This window comes from Vanessa atalanta, chromosome 1, assembly GCF_905147765.1.
Source record: "Vanessa atalanta chromosome 1, ilVanAtal1.2, whole genome shotgun sequence".
NCBI classification, from domain to species: Eukaryota; Metazoa; Arthropoda; class Insecta; order Lepidoptera; family Nymphalidae; genus Vanessa; species Vanessa atalanta.
This window is the reverse complement of record NC_061871.1, coordinates 8,591,656-8,617,389: the sequence shown is the minus strand read 5'-3', so window position 1 is coordinate 8,617,389 and position 25,734 is coordinate 8,591,656. Positions and strand designations below refer to the sequence as shown.

At 31.3% G+C, this 25,734-nt stretch overlaps 1 protein-coding gene across 5 annotated transcripts in view; it reads left to right on the top strand.

The window, feature by feature from the left end:
* LOC125077859 (protein bunched, class 2/F/G isoform-like) overlaps positions 1–25,734 on the top strand; it is a 127,649-nt gene that overhangs the window by 37,046 nt on the left and 64,869 nt on the right. For 2 of the 5 annotated variants that reach the window (XM_047689987.1, XM_047690064.1), the window contains one exon: positions 20,861–20,992. The exons of the other annotated variants lie outside the window; for them this stretch is intronic. In XM_047689987.1, the coding sequence (XP_047545943.1) occupies positions 20,861–20,992 (132 nt within the window). The remainder of the gene's footprint in view (positions 1–20,860; positions 20,993–25,734) is intronic. 5 annotated transcript variants of the gene reach the window in all.

Genomic DNA, 25,734 nt, shown 5'->3' with positions numbered 1-25,734 from the left:
ACAAGGTACAAAAAAATAATAATGAATTTATTGCCAAATGCTAACTGAATATTCAACTATTTTTCTACTAATATGTTCAGCAATTATAGTTTGATTGTAAATTAGGGATTTTTGTAAAAATAAATTTAAAAAAAAAAACACTGGATTTTATTTGCCAGTAACACCTGTACAAGGTCTCGCTCCGAGCTTACGAAAGTAAGAGCGTATCCACACTATCGCAGCTCAAATCTGGGTCGGTGTAACTGTTGCAATGTACTAAACTCCGCTTTATCTTAGAAAGATAAAGATATTTATCATTTTTAGGGTTTCGCAGTCATAACCCTTATTTCGTCATGACCAATATATCTTTCTATTATCGCTTATATAATTCTTAACCTGTAATATGCAATTATGAAAATATGTATACTTTTTGTCTTACGATTGTCAATTGAAATATATGTCAGTACTTACCTGTACGCGTAGAAAGTAAAATCCACTTTACTTAAAATATTTCTTTACTTAAAATTTTTTACTTTGAAATATTTCAAGTTTCAGTCAAATGTGTCGTCATTTATTCTTTTATTTTGATTCTGTTTTAAAAATAAAAAAGGCGAAAGATTGTATAATTAAAAAATTGTAGACACACGTTACATGAGCCACTATACCAGTTTAATATTTCGCATTCTACGGAATTCTCAAATTCGAGAGCTGACACAATTTGTCTGAATGTTTTCAGACCATAACTCCTTTATATGAGTTTATAAATAAAATTTAAATTATTTTTATTTTATAACTAAAAATAAAAAGAGAAAGGCGTTAATTTTACATTCGCATATTAATAAAAAATATTTAACAAAGAAAATTTGTTAAATAATATTTTTGGAAAATAAAACAACCCAATGAATAAGCAACTTTGTAGAATAAGCAACATTAAACATACATTCATTTTATAATATATTTATATATAAATGAATACTGATTATATATACAATATAATATAAAATTATTGCTTGTTTTTGTTTGCATAAATGATGTGTGTTAGTGCATCATTCAACTAATTGAGTTTAAACTTTTCTAATATAGACGTTGTCGGCACTTGCGTAAAGGATCCTGGTATAGTATGATATAATTGTGAATAATATCCAAATTTTATATATGATTTATTTTAAAACAGCAACAACGCGAGTTCCTCACCCTTCTCGCTACAGGCTGAATTCCAAAACTTTGGTAGAATTTACAAAAAAGTGTTTTTTTTTAATGTAACTTTACAAAGTTAACTTCAATAAAATATATTTGATTTGATAAGTACTATCACCACAGAAGATAGCACGAATGGATATTTTTTTACTTTTTTATCAAAAATCCAAAACCAAGCGAGTACCACTGAGTTTTTCGTATGCTAAACTGAAGTATGTTTACGATTTGCCTCTTCTCTTCTTGTTTGACAATATCGTTTTGAAACTTGCATGTATCTGGAGGAATTTTCATACATTTATTTCAACAAAACTGCGATCGCGCAACAAGGCGGAATTAACTCCTTTTTCTTCTAGAGGGAAGGATATAAAGACCATCAGGGTCGTAAACAACATTTACAATTGTTACTTTACTTAAAATTAAGAGTGACAAAAGCTTTGCCTAAGGAAAAGTTTGTCTAATGTAATTTATCTTGGTATCTGACGTTAATCGCGTTTTGGACGGAAAAGTTATTTCATTATAGCTTTCCAAGTACAATAAAAACGATTTCTTTGACGGTTAATTTGAACTCCTTTTACGCGACTGCCTCCGTTCTTAGAAATTCGTTAATGGTGTATGAGGAAATCTATTTATGTTCCTTGTAGACCGCCTCATTCGTTTTTAACCTTAACTAACCATTAGATTAAAGAAACGTTCTAAGATTTATTTGTTTTTGGGAAAAATTATAAATAGTAAAGCGAAGTGAAACGGCGAATGAGAATCGGCGAAAATATCGTTCGGTCTATCAAATATACATATCAGATACTAATTCACAAACTTTAGTTAGAATGAATTAAAATATTTTAAAGATAATTTACTCTTCACCCATTAATTCGGCATCTTCGCGTACAGGTCCTGAAAGAAAAAAAAGGACTTGTATTGAATTTCAGAGCCAATAACTTATCTGCCGTCGTTGAAGATTCTTTTGATTTCCAGCCACCCCAGATTTATACGCAAGTGATGAAAATATTGACGGGTGCGCTTAATTTAATCGGCTCTTGCAACATCCACGGGCCTATAGGGATCGTCTCGATATATTATTTTGTCGGAAACATAGCAGAGTAAAATAAAAGCATATAATATGCATTAACCTGTATATAGAACACCCGAATCATAACCGAGAGTTGCAGGTACCCGGGTAAGAACTAAGGTTTCATGTGCATAATTTGTTTTTGTGCTCAGTAGCGAAAATTTATGTATATCTACTAACCCGCATTGACATCTCAGACCAGTGTAATGGAGAAAGGTCCGAAGTCCAAACCTCCAATTTACTTAGTTAGTTTACAAGCTGTTACTTTTAAGTACATAGATCATATTTTAGTCCTCAATATATGTATACGACGTATACTTCAAAATACAAAGTCCATGTGAAGAAATAATTAGGCACAGTGACATTTTATAATGACCTCTATCAATAAAAACGCATTGACAATTTTTCACAATAAAGTCATGATAAATCTATATTTACGACCCGGCATGACCCATTGGGTAAAATACGCTGATCTTTAACGACTCTTTAGGCAATAATCCGGAATCGCCAACTTGTTTACTAATTAAATTGTTTCTGGAATTTGAAGTAAAACGTCCTAAGATAGACTGCATGTAGGTATATACACTAATTCATCTAATTATACAGCAAAGCAACTTGGAGGATTGAGCTCCATGTCCGTCGCTATAATTGGGGATGCCTTTGTATAACTGTGGGACGTTTACGGGAAGTCACTCGGCTTGAGTGTATTTTAAATTGTGAGAAATGTAGCAATTTACTGAAATATCGAACTTAATACCCGTAGGCATGTGCAATATAGCAATATAATTTTGCAAACGAAATTGCGAGCATAATAAAATAAATTTCGCAAGAAATCATCAAGCACTAATTAACTCTTGTACAACATTTGACCTATGATATTTTGCATAGTAAATACTAGGTATCATACAACGAAGGCTACCTGCTGTCAATCTGCGCACGCGCCGCCAGTTATTACGGGCTTCATTGCAAAATAGCGTCCACTTAACATCAAAGCAATGCGTCGTTGCGTGTCAAATGTAAATTGCCTCTATTATTTTGATTGATAGCTCCAGGAAAACTCCCATATTTCACGTGCCTGCGGGTATTTTAGTTTAATATTAAAATTATATAGATTACTTGCGACATACCTAACGACATATTTCTAATAACAGTACAGTCTGTAAACAGTATAGATTAAATAACATTATTATGTCGTGAGAGTCGATGTGATGAGATGATTGAAGTCTTATCTATTATCACCTAAGGTTTATACTAATCTGGTACACGGTACGGAATATGTATAGGATGTCTTAGATTTTTTTAAGTCCGTCTAATAGCTTAAACGTAATATGTGTACAGGTAGAAAATTTTAAATATACCTTTCATGCATACTTTTCTTGGTGGCAGGGCTTTATGCAAGCTCGTTTAGGTAGGTACCACTCGATTATCAGATATTTTACCGCCAAACAGCAATACTCAGTATTGTTGTGTTCCGGCTTGAAGGGTGAGTGAGTCAGTTTAACTACAGGCCCAAGGAACCTAACTTCGTTTCCAAGGTTGGTAGCGCATTGGTGATTTAAGGAATGATTAATATTTTTTACAGCACCATTGTCTATGGGCGGTGGTGACCGCTTACCACCAGGTGGCTACTTTGCACATCCGCTTATATCATACAAATAAAAATGCAGACAGTTTCATGTAGTTGTAACAACAAATTTCTTTTCAATTAATTTAATCTAATCTTACATTTTGTAAACAATATAATGTTGAGGTTTATTTAACCGGGTTAATAATATTTACAGTATATGAGGCACATTCTCTGCTATATGTGGAATTATGTATCACTACGGGATTTGCAATGTTATGTTCCTTTGCACTAACATTAACTTTCGTACAAAATAAATCTTTCAAATCGATTATGTAACAGAGTTTAAAAAGTATTCAACACATTATTAAGCCTTGACTGGAACATACCCAAATAATAAACAGCGAATGGACACCACGAGGGTATGTACTATCTAGTAGTACGTATTAGAATCCGACCTTATAGGTCGAGTAATAATAATATATCTTTGTAGGCCTATGTCACAATAACAAAGCAAGTTGTGACACCTTAAAATATTATGCATTTCACAAAGTAACTAATTTATAATTTTATACATCAGAAATAATATAATACTATTGTATTTTATAAATAACTTCTACTATGTGTAATAAAACTGTGTATCCGTTTTAAACAAAATACCAATTACAATGAGTTAAAGAACTTCAAGATCTTTGTTGTATCCGCGGTGAAATAGTGAGGAATTACTAAATTAATGAAGCAGAGATTGTAAAGTTCTTATGCGAATTTCTTGATACTGATGCGGCCTTGTTCAAGCCCGGCTCATTACGTCATATTTAACCGCTAAGTAGTAGCATTACTTAGTAGTACTATGTTCTGCTTTGAGCCAGTGTAATTACAGGCACAAAGGACATAACTTCTTAGTTCACAAGATTGGTGGCGGGCGATATAAGGATTTGACAATATTTCAGGTTATCCATTTGCCAGTCCGAATATATAATCTATTAAACGCATGTAGGCAACCTTGTTTCAATGCTACGAAGTTTACATTCGCCTAGAATGTTAATACACAATGTTATACTTACATTCTAGACACTTTAAATACTCAAAAATCATAAAGATATGATCAAAACATAATGTTACTGATTTGTATGTTTGAGCAACAATTTCAAAAACACACCTCATGATCGCCCGAGTCCTTTGTCGGTGTGAATGTTGCATTTAGACATAATACTAGGTTGCATTTTATTGGTCATTGCAAATGTAGAGCAACATGAGTAATATGGTGCCACAGACAATACTTATTGTTGCGTAAACTAGACGTCCTTCTGTATTCAACATTTTATAATATATAATATCTATATAATAAGTTGAGTTCAATTTATTTAGAAATGTTGCATGGAATCTAACGTGTAAATCGTTTGTTTATTTATGATTTTATACCAATATATGTACCTATATTGCGTTTATTTTCTGTAAATAGTAATTCAGCATATCTTAGCTTAATATGGTTAGATATAGAAAAACAATTACGTATTTTGTATAAAACATCAAATAATAAAAGTAAAGTAAAACTGTGTTTGATTTTAATGTATTAGATAGTGTTAGATAGTTCAAGATTTTTATGATTAAAGTTCCCAATGTCCTATACATAGCCTTCGTAAATGAATATATGACATACCTATGAATATGAACAAAACCAGCAAAAAATATATCGTCGAAGATCTACTTAATGTTAATAGAAATCTTTTAGAAATTGTACCAACACTGTAAATCATTTTTAAATTGCATAAGGTAAATTAAAAGAACACTTAAGTGATCGAGACAATTAATCTCTATCACACGATCTAAAGCAGTTACTTTGCGGAAACTGATACAATCTGATGAATGAATCGGACCACTATTCTAACGATTTCCGTAGTCACGTGGTAGGCGTATGAAATGTTCCTAGGGATTAATTGTACGTGGAGTCACCGTTAAGAACTCTACAGCTGTATAAGTATTATTTAAACTTAGTATTTATTTCAGGCACGATATATAAAAAATTAATCGTTCTTTTCTGACATACGCTGAAATTAAAATTATGGAAAAGAGTAACTACTGAATTTCTTGCCGGGTCTTCTCAGTAGAATCTACTTTCCGAACTGGTGGTACCTTTACATTTAATTCAACACGGTACCATGACGATTCGATGGTGCTTTTCTGAGCCTACTTGATTGAATAAAGAATATTTTGATTTTAATTTTTGACTCAGTATAGATTATTATGAAAACTTTTAAGTTACATATAACAAATAAAGTCATCATCCTCCTGCCCTTGTCCCAATTTTACTTGGTGTCGGCGCAGTATGTCATCTTCTTCCATACTTCTCTGTCGGACGTCATCTCACAAGTAACATTCTTTCTAACCGTATCGTCTTTCACACAATCCACCCATCGTTTCTTGGGTCGTCTCAAACAAATAAAGTATTACCAATATTTTATCATATGGACATTTGTTGTTTTTTTTAGCTTAGCAGTTGGAGTTTTAGTCTTGGCCAATTGTAATTACTGCTAATACATCCACTACGTATTTGTAATTTAATATTGTAAAGTACTATCGCTCTCTCAAGTTCTGTAGTTGTGTTTCGAACCCATTATAATTTAATAGAAATAAGTAGCTAAAACATTATAAACACGCCATGTAGTTATTCTAAATAAAATTAAGTATAATATTAGCTTAGCAATAATCACTCGTTAAAACAGTACTAGATGAACCATCCAGTTAGTTTCAATTGTATTATAAAGTATATTTTTATAGTAGGCGGAAGAGCTAATAGGTCACCTGATGGTAAGTGGTCACTACCGCCCGTAGACAATGGCGCTGTAAGGAATATTAACCATTCCTTACATCACCAATGCGCCCCCAACCTCGGGAACTAAGATGTTACGTCCCATGTGCCTGTAGTTACATTGGCTCACTCACCCTTCAAACCGGAACACAACAATACTGAGTACTGTTTGGCGGTAGAATATCTTATAAGTGGGTGGTACCTACCCAGACGGGCTTGCACAAAGCCCTACCAGCAAGTAAAAAATTGTAATATTCATTCAATTTACGAAGTAACTCAACGAACAATTAAATTAAACATTGTATTTTTCTTTAACTGATATTTTACACTCAAATTCCAATCAAGTTTATCCTAATCTCTTCTTCAATAACAAACGATTTATTCACGTGATAAATTCTCGGATGCTTTAATTAAAGCTGGCACAAGACATTCATCTCCTACATAGTAGATACATACGTCAAACCATGATGATTCAATCTTAACGATCGGATGATCTCCTATATTATAATGAATTGCTTAGTTTTTATCCTTCTGAACATATTGTGTTCATTCATCATCAGCTGTGACTAAATATTTAATACTAGACTTACAATTTTTCCACTTTTAACTCTACGAAATATTTTAATTTAAAGATTAATATCGTTAAACGTCATAATTAATAAATAGCAATGCAAATACGACGAAAAAGTTTCGGAATATCTGTGCGTTTTTGCAAACATTACGTTATTATTTCAGAGTCGACTGCGTAAGGTTGTTGTCCTGTTCCGTTCGTATGAGCGCGCTGATAATACAAATTATATACAATTTTATTGCAGCGAGTTATACGTTATTAATATCCGTGATCTCAGCGCAGTAAAAAGCAATGACATCATCCTAAAAATTAAAATACACAATAAAAAAATATAATTTAATTTTGCAATCATAAGGAAGAGAGCCGCTCAACTAAAATTTATTAATGTAATAGCTATAAAAATGGTTGCAATGTTTGTTAGCTATCTAAATAAATAAACCTCAAATACAAGTCGCACTCACTCGTCGTATTAGAAAGACATACGGCGCGAATACACGCAAACGACTGTGTTAACATACAGCACTGCCGACGATAAAATTGTACCACGAAATGTTGCTGATCCTGCAGATTTACAGCTTGCTACGATCGTAAAATTAAAGCCAAGTTTATTCACACTGTTTACAATATGAATTTGCACTAAATTGTTATATTTAACATTAAATTGTAGAATTAGCTTAATACGTACTTCTTTCGTTATTATTTTTGGCAAGCGGCCAGAAGTAATAAGTAATCAGTATATAAGTATTAAGTAGGTTAACGTATTATTTGTTTTAACTATATATAAAAACAATAATACCATCATGTTACTCACTCTCTTTAATGAGATATGAAATGTTAAATTACGCGTCATCAAACGCAAGTACGGAGAACAACCCGAAAAGTTTCCAAAGCTCAATAGTTTAACAGTGACCGGAGGCCATAAAACGAACGTAAAGTCCTCGCCATACCGGCCGCAATGCGGAATCACATAAATAACGCGTTTAGCGTCGCATTTAGCAACCGCTCGCGAAATGTTCCCGGCACAAACAGTTAAGCCATTTAACTGCCCACTAATAATGTAACATGGATATTAACAACCTGTTGAGACACCGCCGCTATTTACTACTATCTTCTCGGTGTGTCTTCGCCTTAATTATTGTATTTGATTTTCTCGTATCTGCTTACTAAATGGTCTATAGAGTATCATTAAACAAACATCTTTTAAGATGGACACTAAAACTAAATTATTGTGTTAATACGCTGCAAGTGCACGATAACCTTTGTTATAATTCGTTGGGATTATCTTCTCAGTACATATAATAAACAGATGATTCTTTGTAAATTATTTATTATATATTTTTGTAACTATTTTTTTTTGTTTACTAGCAACTACCATAGTAAAAAAAAGATGTTTTTGCGCGATATATCAAAATTTCGCAAACTTCTATATTCGAGATACTTATTGAAATATGCATTAAGAAACTAGGATCCGAATTTAAGTCTGGTTTGATGACTAACCTGTGCCTTGATTATTTATTAATCAGTCGATTAGAAGAATACATTTCATATATATGACTGTAAACCTGCGCGCGTATCAATTAAATAAAACAAATTGTAACTCGATATTTAAAGAATGTTGTGAATGAAGTTTGGCGTGAGAAGGTCGACTATTGTTACCAAAGAGTGTCAGTTACCAGTTAAATAAGATTACAAAAAAGTTTCAATGAGCTTGCATATCAACCTTCGTATCATCTTTCTTTTGTCTATCTTCCAATTCCGGTCATTTCGCCGAAATTTGTTTGTCAGTTCGATCAAAATCTGAAATTAACGTTCTGAGAAGATTAAACGATTATTATTTATGATAATAAACAGGTTTATCGATTTGACTTGCACGATAACTCTCCGATGCACGATAAGAACTTATAAGGATCGTTCTGTTAAATACTAAGAACAAAATAAAAATTACCAAGCACATAGTAAACATACATCAACACGTTGATCATGAATGCAATATAGATAATATTGCATTCATGATCAACATCACTTTTTTATCATAACTCACTTCAAAAAAAATACGCTTGATAGAAATATTCACTAACTCAAATACCAAGATAGCAATAAGTAAAATTTTAAATGCTATATATAATTAACAATACATAGTTCATACTGACCCTAACTGATAATAGAACCCGGTAACTTAGATAAGAATGATGGGAAAAAGTTTAACGAGGCAACTACGATATCTTTAAATGACTAAACGTTTAATTATAACATACATTATTCTAAACGCCTGCATCCACTGAATCATCGGCGGATGTTTGATACCGTTGTTGGAAAATTGAGATAAACAATATTGGCGGAAATTATCCGTAATGTTATCGGTAAGGCACCGATGTTTTTGCAACTGTTATTTCAGAACGCATGCTACTTAGAAATTAGTCGACTTATTACAGCTGAACTTATAGGAATCTTCTTAAATTTGATAATGAATTACAATATCTTTACGACGTTTCGTTCTTCTAAAATATCAGTGAAATACGGACCTACGAAATATAAGTCATTTAAAATTGTAAATACTTTTGTCTAAAATATTAATATCTATGCAAAAATAAACAATGCAATATCTAAATAAAGCAGTAATGAATCTCTATTCAAAAGCATTATAAACTTTATTTAATATTTGATACAATAATTCGAACACCTTTATACCCGGTTATTGACCCATGTCAATAGTCTGCACGTCATCATTTATCCATTCAGCACCCGTAAACGACTAGAAAGTTCGACGCACGACCTTTCCCTCGAGCGACCTTGTGCGGTCACGAGGGGTGGTTTCGTATTTATTATCTTACGTAGCCCGTACGTACTAGCACTAGAGCTAAGGTTACACTTGGCTTTGTATGAATGACTTGTGACGTGCAAAATGTTAGTTACGTGACTACGATGAACATCGGCTTGTTTTAATGTTTCTGATTATTAAGTAATTAGTTTCGGACATTATCTGTTTGCCATATTTTTAAAATTAACTGATTATACATTCAAATGAAGTAATTTAAGATATAAAATTTACATAACCAATAATATTAATTTAGTGTTCTACTATTAACAACAATAATAATTAATCAACGATGGTATAGCAATGTTAACCGCTGCGAAGTCTGATCTAGTTAAAGCGATACAGGAATCATGTTATTTCCTAGCACCTGTGAGGGTGTTGGTGGGCGGAAAATCAGAAACACTAAATAACGTTTCACTACTAAAGCTGCCACTAAATGTCAGAATCGTGCAAAACGACTTGTTAGTTCAATTGTACGAACGATGGTGAACGAAGTGGAACAGTTAGACAACTTTACCAAACACGCTGCTGACCCTGACCACATCGAGCGCAAATCCGTAGATCGGTTAAAATGTTGTAATGATCGTGGATTACATAAGTAGTTAATATTATTGCTATCACTGTCACGTTGACCGTAATTTTATCTATCCGATCAATATCGTTACACAAAATGCTAAGCCTATTTGTAATCCGTAATAGGTACAACGACTTGCTTTAATACCATAAATGGTAATACATTGTCGCAGTCAACTTTGTAACGTGTACGATCTAAGAGCTCTACTTCATTGTAATTTAATCTACAACTATTCTATTACATAAAGCTGAAGAGTTCGTTTGGTTGAACATTAATCTCAAAATCTACTAATCCGATTTAAAAAAATACTTTCCACATTAGATAATTTATATGATGATTATTGAGGGAGGTTTAGACTATCTAATATCACGTTAAGACCGTGTGAAGCAGCTAGTTAAAAAAAAACATGTTTAATTTAAATTTAGTTGAATAGGATAGTCTCGTTTTAAAATGTTTTATTTTAACAGTAGTCACATTTAATGTGTTTAAAGCGTGACAAACAACCTTGACAATCCCATTACCTATGTCCATACACCGTTAAAGTTCATAACCCGTGTCGAAATCTGTTTTGTATGTTTTAATTATTCATTTGAAATATAGATTTATATATTTAATTTATTATTAAATCCATGTTCATCCGTCAATGCAAATGCTACGTGTTATTTTTGTACCAATTATATTATTTACAAATAGGTCATCAACCTCTAACGTACCCCTCATACGGTGTCTCCCCTAATACAGAGTTCTACGACCGTCCTTCACTCATCGGGGTGTCTGTTTACTAATCACATTAGTGTACCGTTACTGACAACACACATACGATCCTGATTCACGCTTGTACTGTGTCTAGAGGTGATATTTATTCTAGCCTTTCTGACCAGTAGTATAAAAAGAGAGTTAAAGCTAGAGATAAAGAGAGTTGCAGTATTGGTAATTAACCAATACTGCAACTCTTTATTTGATAGAAAATTTATAAAAATTCATAAAATTTAAACATGGTAATTATTTTTTTTTTGGCCTCAGGAGTATTTTACTCAAATGTAATACAAAAACATTTATCTCACCACTTCCCAAAAAAAATCAGGAATCTTGATCGGACTATTTAAAGACAATTGTAATCACTATATAACGCTGTGCTTCTTTATAAATGTATTTATATATGAAATGCACGGTCGCTACGCCGATGTTCGTCATCACCACAATTTGGTACGCCGTGGGTGGTACTCCACACTGCATGTTTTCAATTACTCATATGATCATGTCCGTCCCTTTTATTCCTGGGCATTGAAAACAAATTCTTTTGTGAACACTATTAACGATTCGAAAGAAAAATCGAATAGGTACATTTTAAAGTGTAGAAATATTTTACATACTTATTTAAAATATATTTCGATAATTTTCAATTGAAATTATTTTGTTTATAATAAGTGATGATTGAAAAGTCACATTGCGTTATTAATAACAACCAATTCCGATTAACGTTTAATAAATAAAGCAATTTTAGTGTAATCTGGCTCTGAACATATTTGGTCTTACCGTTTCAATTAATAATATATATAAATAATAAACTTTACATATGTTTTAGAAACTTGTGTCCCGTGCGTTTTTCAAACGGGACGTTTATTCTCACTCCTATATCTTATAGACTTCAAAAACAGTATAATATAGAATAATAAGACTTATTAAACATTTTATGACCAACTGCCAGACTTCAGAGGTAATAACATCATATTTTTCTTTATTGCTTTTAAAAATTTTAATTATATACATATCTTTATGATTAATAAAATGTACATTTTAATAATAACAAAGATATCATCTTTGACTTGTGAAGTATGACCATTAAAAGCAATGTATGTAATTAAAATTCAACTGTAGATATTAATGCAACTCGAAAATTAAATTTAGATTACCAGTATTAGGTATGCTTAAGTCCTCATAGCATATTTCTAATTGTCATAAAAAAAAGTGCCTAAGGAATTAAGATTTTTATTGTTTATATTTAGAAATATATATACCGGCAATTAATAATAGGAATTATATATGTTTTATAAAGCCTCATATCAAATTCCATTGAAATACAATAATCATAATATTAAGAACGGCACTATAAATTAATAATTTCGCGAGTTGACTTGCAGATGACCGTGTTGTTATTGAAACATTAAATATCAATTAAGAATTAAATTAATTAAAATACGAATTGAAAATGTGTAATCATTCGATTATAAATCTTCTAGTCAGCGCGATTCGACAATTTCCGAGTGGAAACTAACATTTTAGTGTCGCCGTCGCAATCAGCATTCTAATTTCACGCTACGGAATAATTTATTTGATGCAGATTATGCCAAGGATGTCGGCTAGCTTGTGTGGAATACGATTCGACTGTTTTTTATCTTTACTCTACGAAAAGTAAACTGAGTCATTATTATTTTTTAACACTAGCTCGATGCTTTTTTTATTTCTTGTCTCTTTCGCAGTAATTGTTTTTAATTTCACTATCAGAGCAATGAAAGTTTCTTCACTTTATTGTATGTGTCGTCTCGTCTTGTTTACGATTATTCATGTCGTTGTTATTTCTATTTCGAGGTTATCTCATTGTGTATTTTTTGCGACCGAATTCTTTGTAGTTGAACAATGTGATAATGTTCTTATAAAGTAACTTATGTGATATTGTATTAAATGCTTGAATTTTGCCAATTTAATAGTCCACTGTTATGTAATACAAATTTTGTAATGATGTTAAAATTTGTCGTTAATTTAAGTCCTCCAGTGTTCGACGTGACCAATACCTTGATATTATTTTCTCGCACATTCCCTCTAGGCGATCTCAGAGTCATCAAAAAGACTTCACATATTATTTGTAGAAATTTGCGTTGTAATTAAAGTAAATTCAAGGTATTTAATTGGATAAGGATTAATGCTGTATTGCATAAAATCGCTTCGTAAATATGTCATTATTCTAAACCGTTGCGTAATTTAAAAGATCTAAGCACACACATGGACAGACAGACAGCGGGAAGCGACTTTTTTTTAAACTATGTAGTGATTATTTAAAAATATTTTTTCGTTTTTGTTTCAATTCGCAATGGACTTTAGTTACAATTTTATCGTTGTAATTTATTTAGTTTCAAATGTTGTTAATTTATTTTATTGAGTCTGTTATTTAATACATAATATTACGAAAGCAACTTCGTTCCGATCGAGTGGCCCATGAAACCTCTCGTTTTTTTTTTTTTTTAAAGTAGTCGTCGACATATTTTCGTTATAAAACATTACTTTCCTTGAATTTAGTCACTGTGGTAATTAAATCTATTTTGTTTATTTAATCACCTCTTACTAATTGTTTATACGTCAATTGTGTATTTAATTAATGTTTATGTTTACTCTTAAAATAAAGTGATGTTTAACTTTAAAATATACTATATTCACTGATATAAACATAAACAAAAACCTCTCTGTTTACTATAAAATTGATTTATGTTAACTATATCATATATTCAACATTTACCGGAAAAAACAGAATATAAGTTCGTAGATTAAATATAGTTTATGCATGCATGATTTTGAAAAGACTATTATAATAAGATCTCTTGAAACACAAAGGCTACCTCAAGGCTAGTGAGTACTAAAAGATTTCGCGGGGGTAGGAAGGTCAGATTTGATTGGTTTGTTGTACCGACCAAGAACCGCGGTCAAGGTGAGTTCGGCGCCAGCCGGGAGTCGAGTGAAAATAAACAATTTAGGAAAACTTGAATTATTTTGAAAATCTGCTAAATGTTTGATGATGTCAGTAAACTGTTATCGACGATGTACTCTAAATACGATTGTTCTCTTCATTAGCTGCAACTGACTAATGCCAGAAATATATTGAATATACATATAAAAATAAAAGATCACGTGCAATTTCAGAATTATATTATATATACTATAATATTCTATGATCAATGTCAGCTTGGAAACGAACAGCGACGCCCACTGACATATTTATGCCTTGTTTACAATTCCAGACACCTGGCGTAACTTCTAAATCTTTAAAACATACCGCGTGTTTTCTCTCAAGTCTGAAATTATCAGGATTACATTTTCAATGATAAAATCTATTTTCCAGCGGTTATTTCCGCACTAGTCTCTTCAAATCTGGATCTATGCCACACATACCAACGTATCACTGTTATTAAAATCAGCAAGTATCATTAACTGACTTATATCCATTATATGTAGAATTTAGTTAATTTTCTTTAGTCTTATATATATTCCAGTAATACACCTACGAACGTAAACGCAAAAAAAAAATCAAACGCATACAATATAATATTTTGAAATATTTATCATCTTTGTAGTATGGAAGATTTTTCGTGTTGATATAAAATCGTCCACACAATATCCTTTTAAACACACAAGTAAGGTATGTAATTATTGTAAAATAATTCATTTATTCTTTACGGAAATCCTCAATTTCAAATGAAGGCGAGTCTATCAATTTACATATGACATATTTTTACTTCGCGAATCCTCAAAATATTTTTTATTCTTATTAATATTGTACTGAAACAGATGACTTTTTATTATTTCCAATACGGATATATACAATTTTTATTACAAATTCTGTTCATATTTTTTGTTACACATACAAGCAAGTATAAACCAAAACAAAGCTATGACTTTTATTTATCAATGACATTTCCTTAATAAAATTAATTTTAAAATTGTATTCGAGTTAAAAACTGTTTACACATTTTATGAAAGGTACTAAATAAATTCATACATTCGCTTCCCTTTCAACTTGTGTATAATTAAGTTTTTATATGTGACAAGAAAATGTTAAAAGCGATGCGGATAAAAACAATAAAATAACTACTTTAAATTGTTAGTGCGACCTATAAATGAATCCGCGTACTCACGATCTAAACCAGGCATTTGTGCTTCTGGACCAATGAGACGATTATGTAGACTCTACGACCAATATTACCTGTTTCTGAGGAATCAATTGAATTCTCTTTTTACTGTAGAGGCTACTTCGACATACCTTGCAAATACTTTCATTAGTATTATCTTTAATTACTCTCTCATTTGTTTAATTCGTCAGCGTTACTCTTTAGTAAGGTTATAGATATACTATATAAAGTATTGCTGGAAACTCAATGGATAGGTTGGTAGTAACGTTAAACATAATTTAGGTATTTAGGTCAGTATTTGACTAGACATCAGGCGTCTTTTTTATCTTGTGAAGCATAAACTTTAATCGCTGTACCCAATTGTTTGATTTTTAATACACACAGTCTTGAATAAATTTTATTTTACATTCACATTCGATATGATAGATTAATCTATTAATTTTAATCTACACATAGCTATTATTATTATAAAGCCGCGGATTTTGTTATTTTGTTTAAACGCTCTAATATCAAGATATACCAGCCTGATTTAAAAGTCATTTTGCGCTAGATACCCCATTCAACCAAAATGGATATACACTACATTTGTATGTATAACCATTGTTATAAATACATATATAGTCCCACTACGACCCAAGAGGACGGAACAGATAGCAATGTTACAAATATTATAGAAAATAATATAGTATATTATATGTCGTCATACATAAAGGAATCTAGTTTTTCAATGTAATTATAGAAGGCTAAAATATAATTTTAGCATATCATCAGTATTCATTCTTCTATACAGTAAATTCGTCTTCAGATCAAATAAATATTCGAACGATCTATTGAATGTAAACAGCAATAAAATTTATTGCCAACAAACTATCCAATTAGACACAATCAATTGCTCAGTCTTCAAACGACTTGGCCAATTTCACTAAAAAACTAGTGTCGTCATCTAATTTGAATATATGCCAGAATTCTCAAGATTCCAGTCAAATCTGGTAATAATTAGCAAAATTTGTACAACGTCTCTTAATAACAGGGTATATAATTATGTATAGATTTAGTCCCTAATTAATTGTGATTTTTGTCGAAGACTTTTTTCTAATTTACAAAACCGAAATTAAAACTATGTTCTAGTTCTAGTATAATGACAACGGTGTTTCAAATAAAACTAATAACACCAAGTATGAGTACTAGTTGAAAAACATTTCCAGGTCTCGAGTCATAGCGCTTGTAACTTTATGGTGTTTTAGCGTGTCGACACGAAATGCTGTCGTTTGATTCTATGACTCATTTCAATTTCGACCTTTAGATGCAGTATGTGTCGTATTGCAGTATACAGTAATAGCTTCATCAGGCCATCAATCATCATGAGACTGAGTAATACTTTATTGAGCAATTAGTGGGTAATTCCGTTTTTCTCGTAGCTTCTGGTCTTTATTTACATTTGTTACCTATTAACAGTTTATTTCAAAGAACGTCTGCCGTTCCAGTTTGATTTACCAAGAAGCAGAGCGGGTTTTTATTTGTAAACAATAGCCGCCACTTGTAATAATCAATTTTGGTTATTAATAACACGAGTGGTTAGAGCTTCTTTCTCGTTATTATTGTTTGTTGTGGTTATTTTGTATTCACTTCAATTCAGAAAAGTTAATTTGATGATAAATAATAATGATTTTTGTGGAGTAACAGCTTGTGTATATATTCCACTGCTGGGCCTCTCCTATTGAGAAGTTATTAGAATATATCACGATGCAGATCCAGAGCGAGTTGGATACGCAAATAGCAGAATCGTCGTCCAACGCGCGTAGATTATAAGAGGTTTACTTCAACACTGAGTACAACATGAATTATAAACCCATAAAAAACCAGTGTTGCTTGTCCGAATTGGAACCTGTGATCATATTTTAAAAATACATTTATATTTGTTCTGGTCACTGAGAATTCAATTAAATTTATTATGTTGGCAAAAAATTAAATAATGTTTTCATTTATACTTGTAATTAATTTCTATACTTCTCGTTAGTGTTGACGATTGTAATGACAGATTGCATACCATTGTCTACAGGTGGCGTAATAAGTTTTTTAATTATAGATTTAATCGTTTCACTTTCGTAACCTTCGCCAATGACCTTGTGCCCTCCGGATATATGTATAAATTTAGACTGCGTGTGGTGATGCAACGTGTTATTGCTTTTTGAAGATGCTCGACTGATACTCTGCTAATAATATCGATTACCATAAACGCGCATACATCTTGGTACCGCTCGTAATTAATGGTGATATTATGTTAAAATCTATTAATTTTATGTCAGTTTCAACACTTATATACCTTGCCTATACTCTATTCCAACTATGAGAGGAGAAAAATCAAGTAAACAATATTTGACTTAGCAAATTGATGTCTTTAGTCGAGAGCTTGATTAATCTATGATATTCACGATTTATTGATTTGCGAAAAAAATGGCGTTTAGAAACTGGAAGTAAAATTAAAGTGGATATAAGTAGTTAAGTGTAAAAATGTTGCATTATAAATAAATATATATTATTCATAAACTCTTAGTGGGACACAATATAGATGAGTTATTAGCAAATCGTATGAGATACGTAAATCTAAGGTTTGTTTATTTTTATTCCTACTTCGATTGGAATACGTTATAAGTCCCATCGAGTTCAATAAATCGTCGTGTAACTGTATTTTAATCCTGTCTAAGATATTAAACCTGCATTGTTTGATTTTTTAGAGATTATTTTAAAAACCCACAACTCAATTTTACGAATGGATTTAATCTTAATTATTATATTCTTTTAAGATGGTTAGTCTACAATATATGCAAAAAGAGCCGTAAAATACAGATAAATATGAAACATTAAAGCATATTCATACATTGTTCTCAAACACGCTAACGGCACAACACCTACACATATTGTAAATAGTTTGCGTTCATATACTCTGGGTAATTAAAGTTAAATTTATTAGCATGTACATTGTCGAGGCCGCACGACATCAGCCGCTGTTACACATGTGTCAAACAGAAGGTCATCCTGCATTTCCTATTATGCACCTGTTTTATACATTTTCACTACACATCGTCTTATTAAATGTAACATCTCTATTTCTATTTATAAGCCATCAGCTGGAGACACTTTAAGAACTAGAAGAATATAAAATTTATACATGTCACGTCAATAGTCTAAGTTGAAACCAGGTGAAACTTTTAATTACTTATATAGCAATATAAGAAACTAATTGCATTTTCTGGTAAAGTTTGGTATATTGGTTTAGATTTTTTGAGTTACGCATTAATAAAATACGCCTTCTTATTAATTAGTATAGAAAACTATTTTTTCATTGACTTTAATTAATTTCTTTTATATCTATTTATTAATCATGCGTCAACGTCTTTCAAAAGTAAACTTGAGTATTTTTAAATTAACAACTTTGTCTGCTCACAGCGTTTTGGAGTGTTATTTTTTACATGTTCGGGTCACTGCAGGTCATTCTTCGAACATTTAAAGACGTTAAAAATCTCACTACGCTACATATTAAGTATATGATTGTGATGCAAAAATATATGATCTTTTGTTTTTCTTAAAATTGAAATTAGTAGGTACTTCAAATGACACTCAAAGAGGTAGTTTTATTTCTTATTGTGTAATGAAATTGAATAAATTTAAGATTAGAGGTTATTAAAATATGTTACTTTATGCTTTTACATTTTCGAAAATATTTTTATTTTTGCGATTCAATGCGATTTCTTGATCAAATATTTCTTTAAAATTGATTAGGAACTACTTAAAACAATATATTTCATATTATCGTTTTAACATTCAATAATTAATCATTTTTTAAATTTAATCTTTACATGTTTTATTGAATTATGTAATATTGTATGTATTCAACGTAACATTTTAATAAGGACTAAAAGTTTGTTTAAGAGAGATACCGTTTCTCTATATTTTAGAGACTATATTGACACGAGATTAACCATTTTAAAACCTATATTAAAATGTATTATTATATCTTGTTAAAGCGATGAAAATTCAATGTTAATGTCCTTTGTTGCGATGTAAACTTCCGCCCAAACGTGTGACCTCATGCCATATGACGTCACCTTCGCATTTGACTGCAGATAATATTTAGTAGTACGGAAATTAGCATTTTCAATTCCGAGGTATTTCAGAAATTATAATTACCCACCATGTCGGAAACACATTTTGTGATTATGCCTTAATTTTAGTTCTGCTACGAAACAAAACTTACACAACATTGTCTTCGATATGGTTTTACGATTGCGATTGTTAAGTGAAATTAAACTTACAATTCTCAAGTTCCTTATTTATTTATGGTTACATATACATATAAATACCTAAATTAATTTACATCTTTGACAATAAAAGAAGGCTTTTCATTATTTTATTTAGTATAAACTGAACGTAAACTTATAAAGCTAAAACGAGGAGAATAACATTGCAAAATTATTGGCGTTTTGTAATCATTAAAGACTGGCTGTCGTAGGTATTTTACTCGGCTCCATTCATAATCCGCTACTTATTTTACGGGAACATTTCTCGTTCGCTGACGTGAACATCTCTGCTAATTGGGTGTTCTCGCCCACTAATACTGCGTGACGGATTTCTAGACGACTTCCTACCGGCTCTTTATCAGTCTCACGCTGTGATTGGCATCTGAATGGTAAATTTATCATCATTCCACTTTTCATACATCCAATGCGAGATTGATTTATATGTGGATGGAAAATAAACCTTGAAATTTTATCTTTGTTTCGTGCGTGAAATTTTCTCGATTTGTCTTACTAAATGGTTTAATTTCACAGACATAGTTGATGCATATATCATAATCGTTAGGATCATATTTATTTTTTTGGTTTTGCATGACATAACTGTCACTTTATTTGACATAGACAAACATTTATTGCTTGCTTGCGTTATCCAATTACTCTGACACCCTCATTGCCTTGCCACTAACTGAACATCACTGCTTTTATACTTCTTAACCCCGCTGAGAATGTTCTGCTTAGCTCGGCTATCTAGTTATAAACATTTAACCAAACATTTTAGTCATGGACAATCTAAACTTGGCGGGATATCATTAACTGTGTTCGTTTTTAATGTAGTTAAACAATGATAAGATTGTTAGGTATATCGTTAACTAGGCTAGTTCAGTGATAGCACATCGATCCTAGTTTCATTTAGCGGCCTTATCTGCTCCAGTGTTTTCATGAGTGTTATCATAGAGGTAGAAACATTTTTTCACCATTTATGACTCAAACACCGTAAAGACATTTTCGGAATATTGAAAGTGGAGCAGGTAAGTTTGTACCGAATTCGGAGTACGTCGCTAGGGCTGTGGTGACGTGGTGATGTGTCGGCAGTATCAGCGGGTTGGCGTTGGCGCTGGGTGGCAGCGGTACCGGCAGTCCTACCACAGCGGCAGATGCGCGTGATTCGACCGCAACTTCCCGCGCGCCTTCACCACCACCCTCCGAAAGACAGCAGCATTCAAGGTAGCACCATGTTAGGAACGTTTGGCTTCACTCAGTATGATGTTTTTGTTTACAAATACTAGCTTTGTAACGATAAAACCTTTATATAAAATGCTGTTATACAGTACTTGAGTTTTTCTATTATGTTTCAAATATATAAAACATAATGTAAATTCATTATTATAATGTAAAACCATCATGTGGTTCGAACTTAATCCTTATTAAAATAGTTTTAAAGCAAATAAGTTGTTATAAATTGATAGTTTGTGGTTACACTAAATCAATCGTCCATTTTAAGTAAAATATCATGTATAACAGCATTTGGAGAAGTTTAATCTAATAATTGTAAACATCAAAGCTAGTATTTCGTTCTCTTCTGAAATGTCACGGTGTTGGTTTTAAACATTCATTTTGAATTGATCTTTGGTTTTGGTTCTGTCGTATTTTTTTTTTGTTACTTTTTTGTTTCACGAACTGTATTGTATGTGCGTTCATTGTGATCCTGTAAATTGTGTATGCATGCTAGATGTTTGTTTTTGTACGTTATGTTGGTTGAATTTTCGATCTGTTGGTGTCCTGCGATTATTTAAATTGTAACTATTACTTATTTTGCTGTATGCATATTTATCTTCTGTTACTGTTGTATTTATAGAGTGATATATTTTTTATACAATGATATATTTATATGCTATAATAATTATATAATGTTTAAGAAATTTTAATTGAGGCTCTCCAGTTATTAAGAGTAAATTACCATTTGCCGTCAATGTGAATAGTGGGCTCATATGTCGGTAAAAAGTCGCCACTTTGCCAAATAAAGTACTAATGACGATGGTTAGCATCTGCTTATTGCTCGCATGAGAACGAAGAGGCCACTAAAATTGAACAATAAATAATGTGCAAAAATCTATTCTTCAAACATTTTAAGATAAATTATCTATTCTGACGTTTTTACAAAACAAACTTGTGATATTTCAAATTTTGGCATATGGAAGCAGCGACAATGTAAACAGGCGAAATACTAAGCGTTCTCCATTAGGGCCTAACGCTTGCCATAAAAACAATGCTCATTTCATGTCATACGGTCTCTTCAATGAATGACTGTCAGTCGGCACGACTATATTGAAGTAGGATATGCGACGACAGATTGCAACAATGTTGCCTACAATACATAGTTACAATATTTAAATGGGTTCTCAGATATTTCAAGTGTAACTTAAAATTTATGAGAACCATATGACGAAATAAATTTATAAACATTTAAAGTATCGTCTGTACGTATAGGTATATAGACACTTGAGCGCTTTCTCAATGCCTTGGAGTGTTTTAAAATATTATTCAAAAATCTGTGCGTATAATTTAAATTTTTAACTGTCGGTATATTATGTTCAGATTTCGCCTACAGGGGAATTTTAATTTTAATTGTACACCACACTGTAAAAGCGTTAATGAGCTTAACTATCTCTCGCTTATTTCACTGACTTTTAAACCTCTCAAGACTTTTTATACTAAGTATACGAGATAATTGCTAAAATGTTTACCATTTGTAAGAGATATTATTTTAAGATGATAAATGTCATTGTGTTATTTACAATTTTCACTAATTTTAAACAAAAAACAATCATACCAAAACATGAAAAATCTTGAAAACATGATAACTTTCTAATTACACACCGTAGTTTTTTTTTTTAAATCAGATCCATAAGATGTCTAACAAGGGTCTTGTTGAAAGTATATATCCGTTCCATTTACTTATAGTTCAAGAAATATCGATGAATCAACATATACTAGTAATTACATCTCCTGCTAACAGCTCACTTGCTCTATCAGGTGATCTTTATTTTTACTATTGAACAAATTGTGTTTATGTGCGATTTTAGATTTTCCGTATTCTTTTATCTGATTAGGCTAACAAAATTAATTACGTTATGTTCCTCATACAATCATATAAAAACAATAAGAGCAATGGTTCCATGAAGAGAGCATTTTATAGAGCGTACGAGTTTGGGAAAATATATTTATGTATTTATTGAGCTTAATATATTACTCTTATTTATTGAAACAGAGAATGGAGAGTCATGAGGTGATAATCGTTTTTTTTAATAAGATTTTTTCGATCAAGTCGAGTCGATCCGGTCGTTTAGGTAAACGCTATAATATATCCATTTCGAATTCAATGTTTGCACAAACTCATAACACATTCTAAATGCGGCATTTTAGAGGCGCAGCGTTGTTTGTTATAACTCGCTCATAATTCGGGACTACGGGTAAGTGCTTATGTCATGCGACGAGAATAGAAGGCGGCTGTCAATGGGAAGTTATTGCGTTTTTTTTTTCACCGCAATCTTTTTGCTCGAGGTTGTTGACTCGCCTCTGGATGTCATGGCAAGGATGCGGCGGTGCGCACTACTGGCGGACACGTAATCTGGTATCTGTTTCGACGTTTTTTTGTGCTCTTATGTTTAAAGGTATCAGAATAATACATTATTTTTTTAATCGCACACAACGTAGTAGCTAGTTAACCAGTTTTAAAAACAAAATGTTTTTTTTTTTAAACTTTAAAATATGGTTTTTAGAAAACTAATGCCTGCCAATAATAGTAGCAAGAATGCAACAATTCTTAGCTGAATTGCATTGACTAAAAATGCAAGACAAGCGTTTCAGAACAATTAAGTAGGTACATATAATAATTATTTCATTATTATTGTATTCATTTCAAATATAAGTGTGGCAGCACTTAAATTATTACAATATCAAATTTCTATTGCTTTGTTAGATGTTTATTTTGTAATAGTTTTTATAGTAGTAGGTACATATTTCATGAAAATAAGGGTTAAATTGGATCTCAAGCGTAGTGAATATCCAAAATAGTTAAATACGTAGTTAATCTATAGGCGGGGGCTCCATTCGATATGTATATTAATCTAACCACGTATAGGTCCCGTACCAATATCTGATAGTTTCAGAAACTATCAGATATTGGTACGGGACCTATAATATTGCCTAAGGGTTTTATGGCTAAATTACAATCACTAACTTTAATAAATTACTATATATTATAATTATGTTATGATTACTCTTGGTGCTGTCATAACGGTGTAAATTTGAACGAACTGTTCATAAATAAATATAAAATAAAAAACTTTCACATGATGATTCTTCTAACAAAATACTGACAAAAAACTCAGTAGTTATTAATTTATATAGAATGAGCAAACTAATCGATCATATGTATGAGTACCTCCTCGATTTGCTCAAAATCAATGATATATTTGGTATTTTATATCGTCTCGTATACAAAAACCTTATTTTAAAGAATACTAATTACTTACCAATTTCTTATATTCTTAAAACTATTACGAGTGACAACAGAGTGCAATGCTATTTTATTAAAATGCAATGTACGCATAAGGCAAATATTGTTTAACATGATGTCAGCATTAATAATAGTTTCCGTCGATTTGCATATTTATAATTTATTTCGAAATCGAAGTTATTGTTTAATTTAAAACGCACTTAAATGTTTTATGAAATATGACTACGTATTATATTCGTATCTCGAATTTTTTTTCATACCTTTGTAGGTGGATTGCTCCTTTAAATATTTCAACAACAAGTGCTTCAAAAGCTCTAAAGGTAGAGCAAGCATCTTGCGATTTAAGTTATAAATTAATTCTTAACTAATAACCCAAATGTTATAAACTTAGCAAATGATTAAATGTAGAAAGGTGAAATAAGAATATAACGCGTATATAGTCAAGTTTTACAACTTTAGATCCACTGAACCGAATGGACTGTAATTAGATTTATCTGTCAAGAAATTCTGTAAAGTATTAACTATCTCTGATCATCATCATCAGTCTGTCAGTCAGCATGCCTTCCTTTCGCATAGTGTGCCAAAGGTATATCCATTTGATCTGGAATTACATTATATTAAAAACTTATACGACATACATTTATTTCATAAGAAAAATAAGTACATATTTTCCGTTTATTTTAGTTTTTTATTAAAGTTTAAACACATTAGCAAAACATCTTTAGTAATGACTAATGATTTCAATACGAAATATTTTGTAAATTAATAACATAAATACATATGTACATTTCATTACTGAGATCTTAAGTCAAATTTTCATGTTATCTCACCTTTTACTATTAATTGATCAAGTATCAATATTTATCAACATTATGATTGTATTCAATTCTATACTAAAGTGAACGTATTTTTTTACCTTTTAATATTTTGTAATCTTAATGAAATGAAATTAAATAATTGCATTTAATTGCACCCAGTCAAAAAATAAGTAGTGGGAAAAAGAACTGTTTAGAAACGAATTAAACTTGTTATTTTTTTCATATAAACCGGTATTAGGCCGCTATGACCATAACATTTAGTCATATATGCAAATATATGCATTACATAAGTGTCTTGGTTACATCACCCCTCAGTAATTTGCGTTTTGACCACGGGAAAGGGAAACCATTGTTATTTATTAAATTCTTAATTCCATAACTTGATGTTTACCAATAAACTAAAATGAGTGTTAATTTAATATATTATAATAAGGAAAATATAAATATATCTTTTTAAACTAATATTAGACATTGAGGTAGTTTGTTTTGTCGTTTGTCATGTTTTCGTAACTCAACGAATAATTTCATACTAATAGTATATTGGGAACTCAGATAGCGATAAACTATGGCACTAAGATTTTAAACCCAAGTGTAAGCATAGATCCAAATTTCTGTAATGGTAAATCACA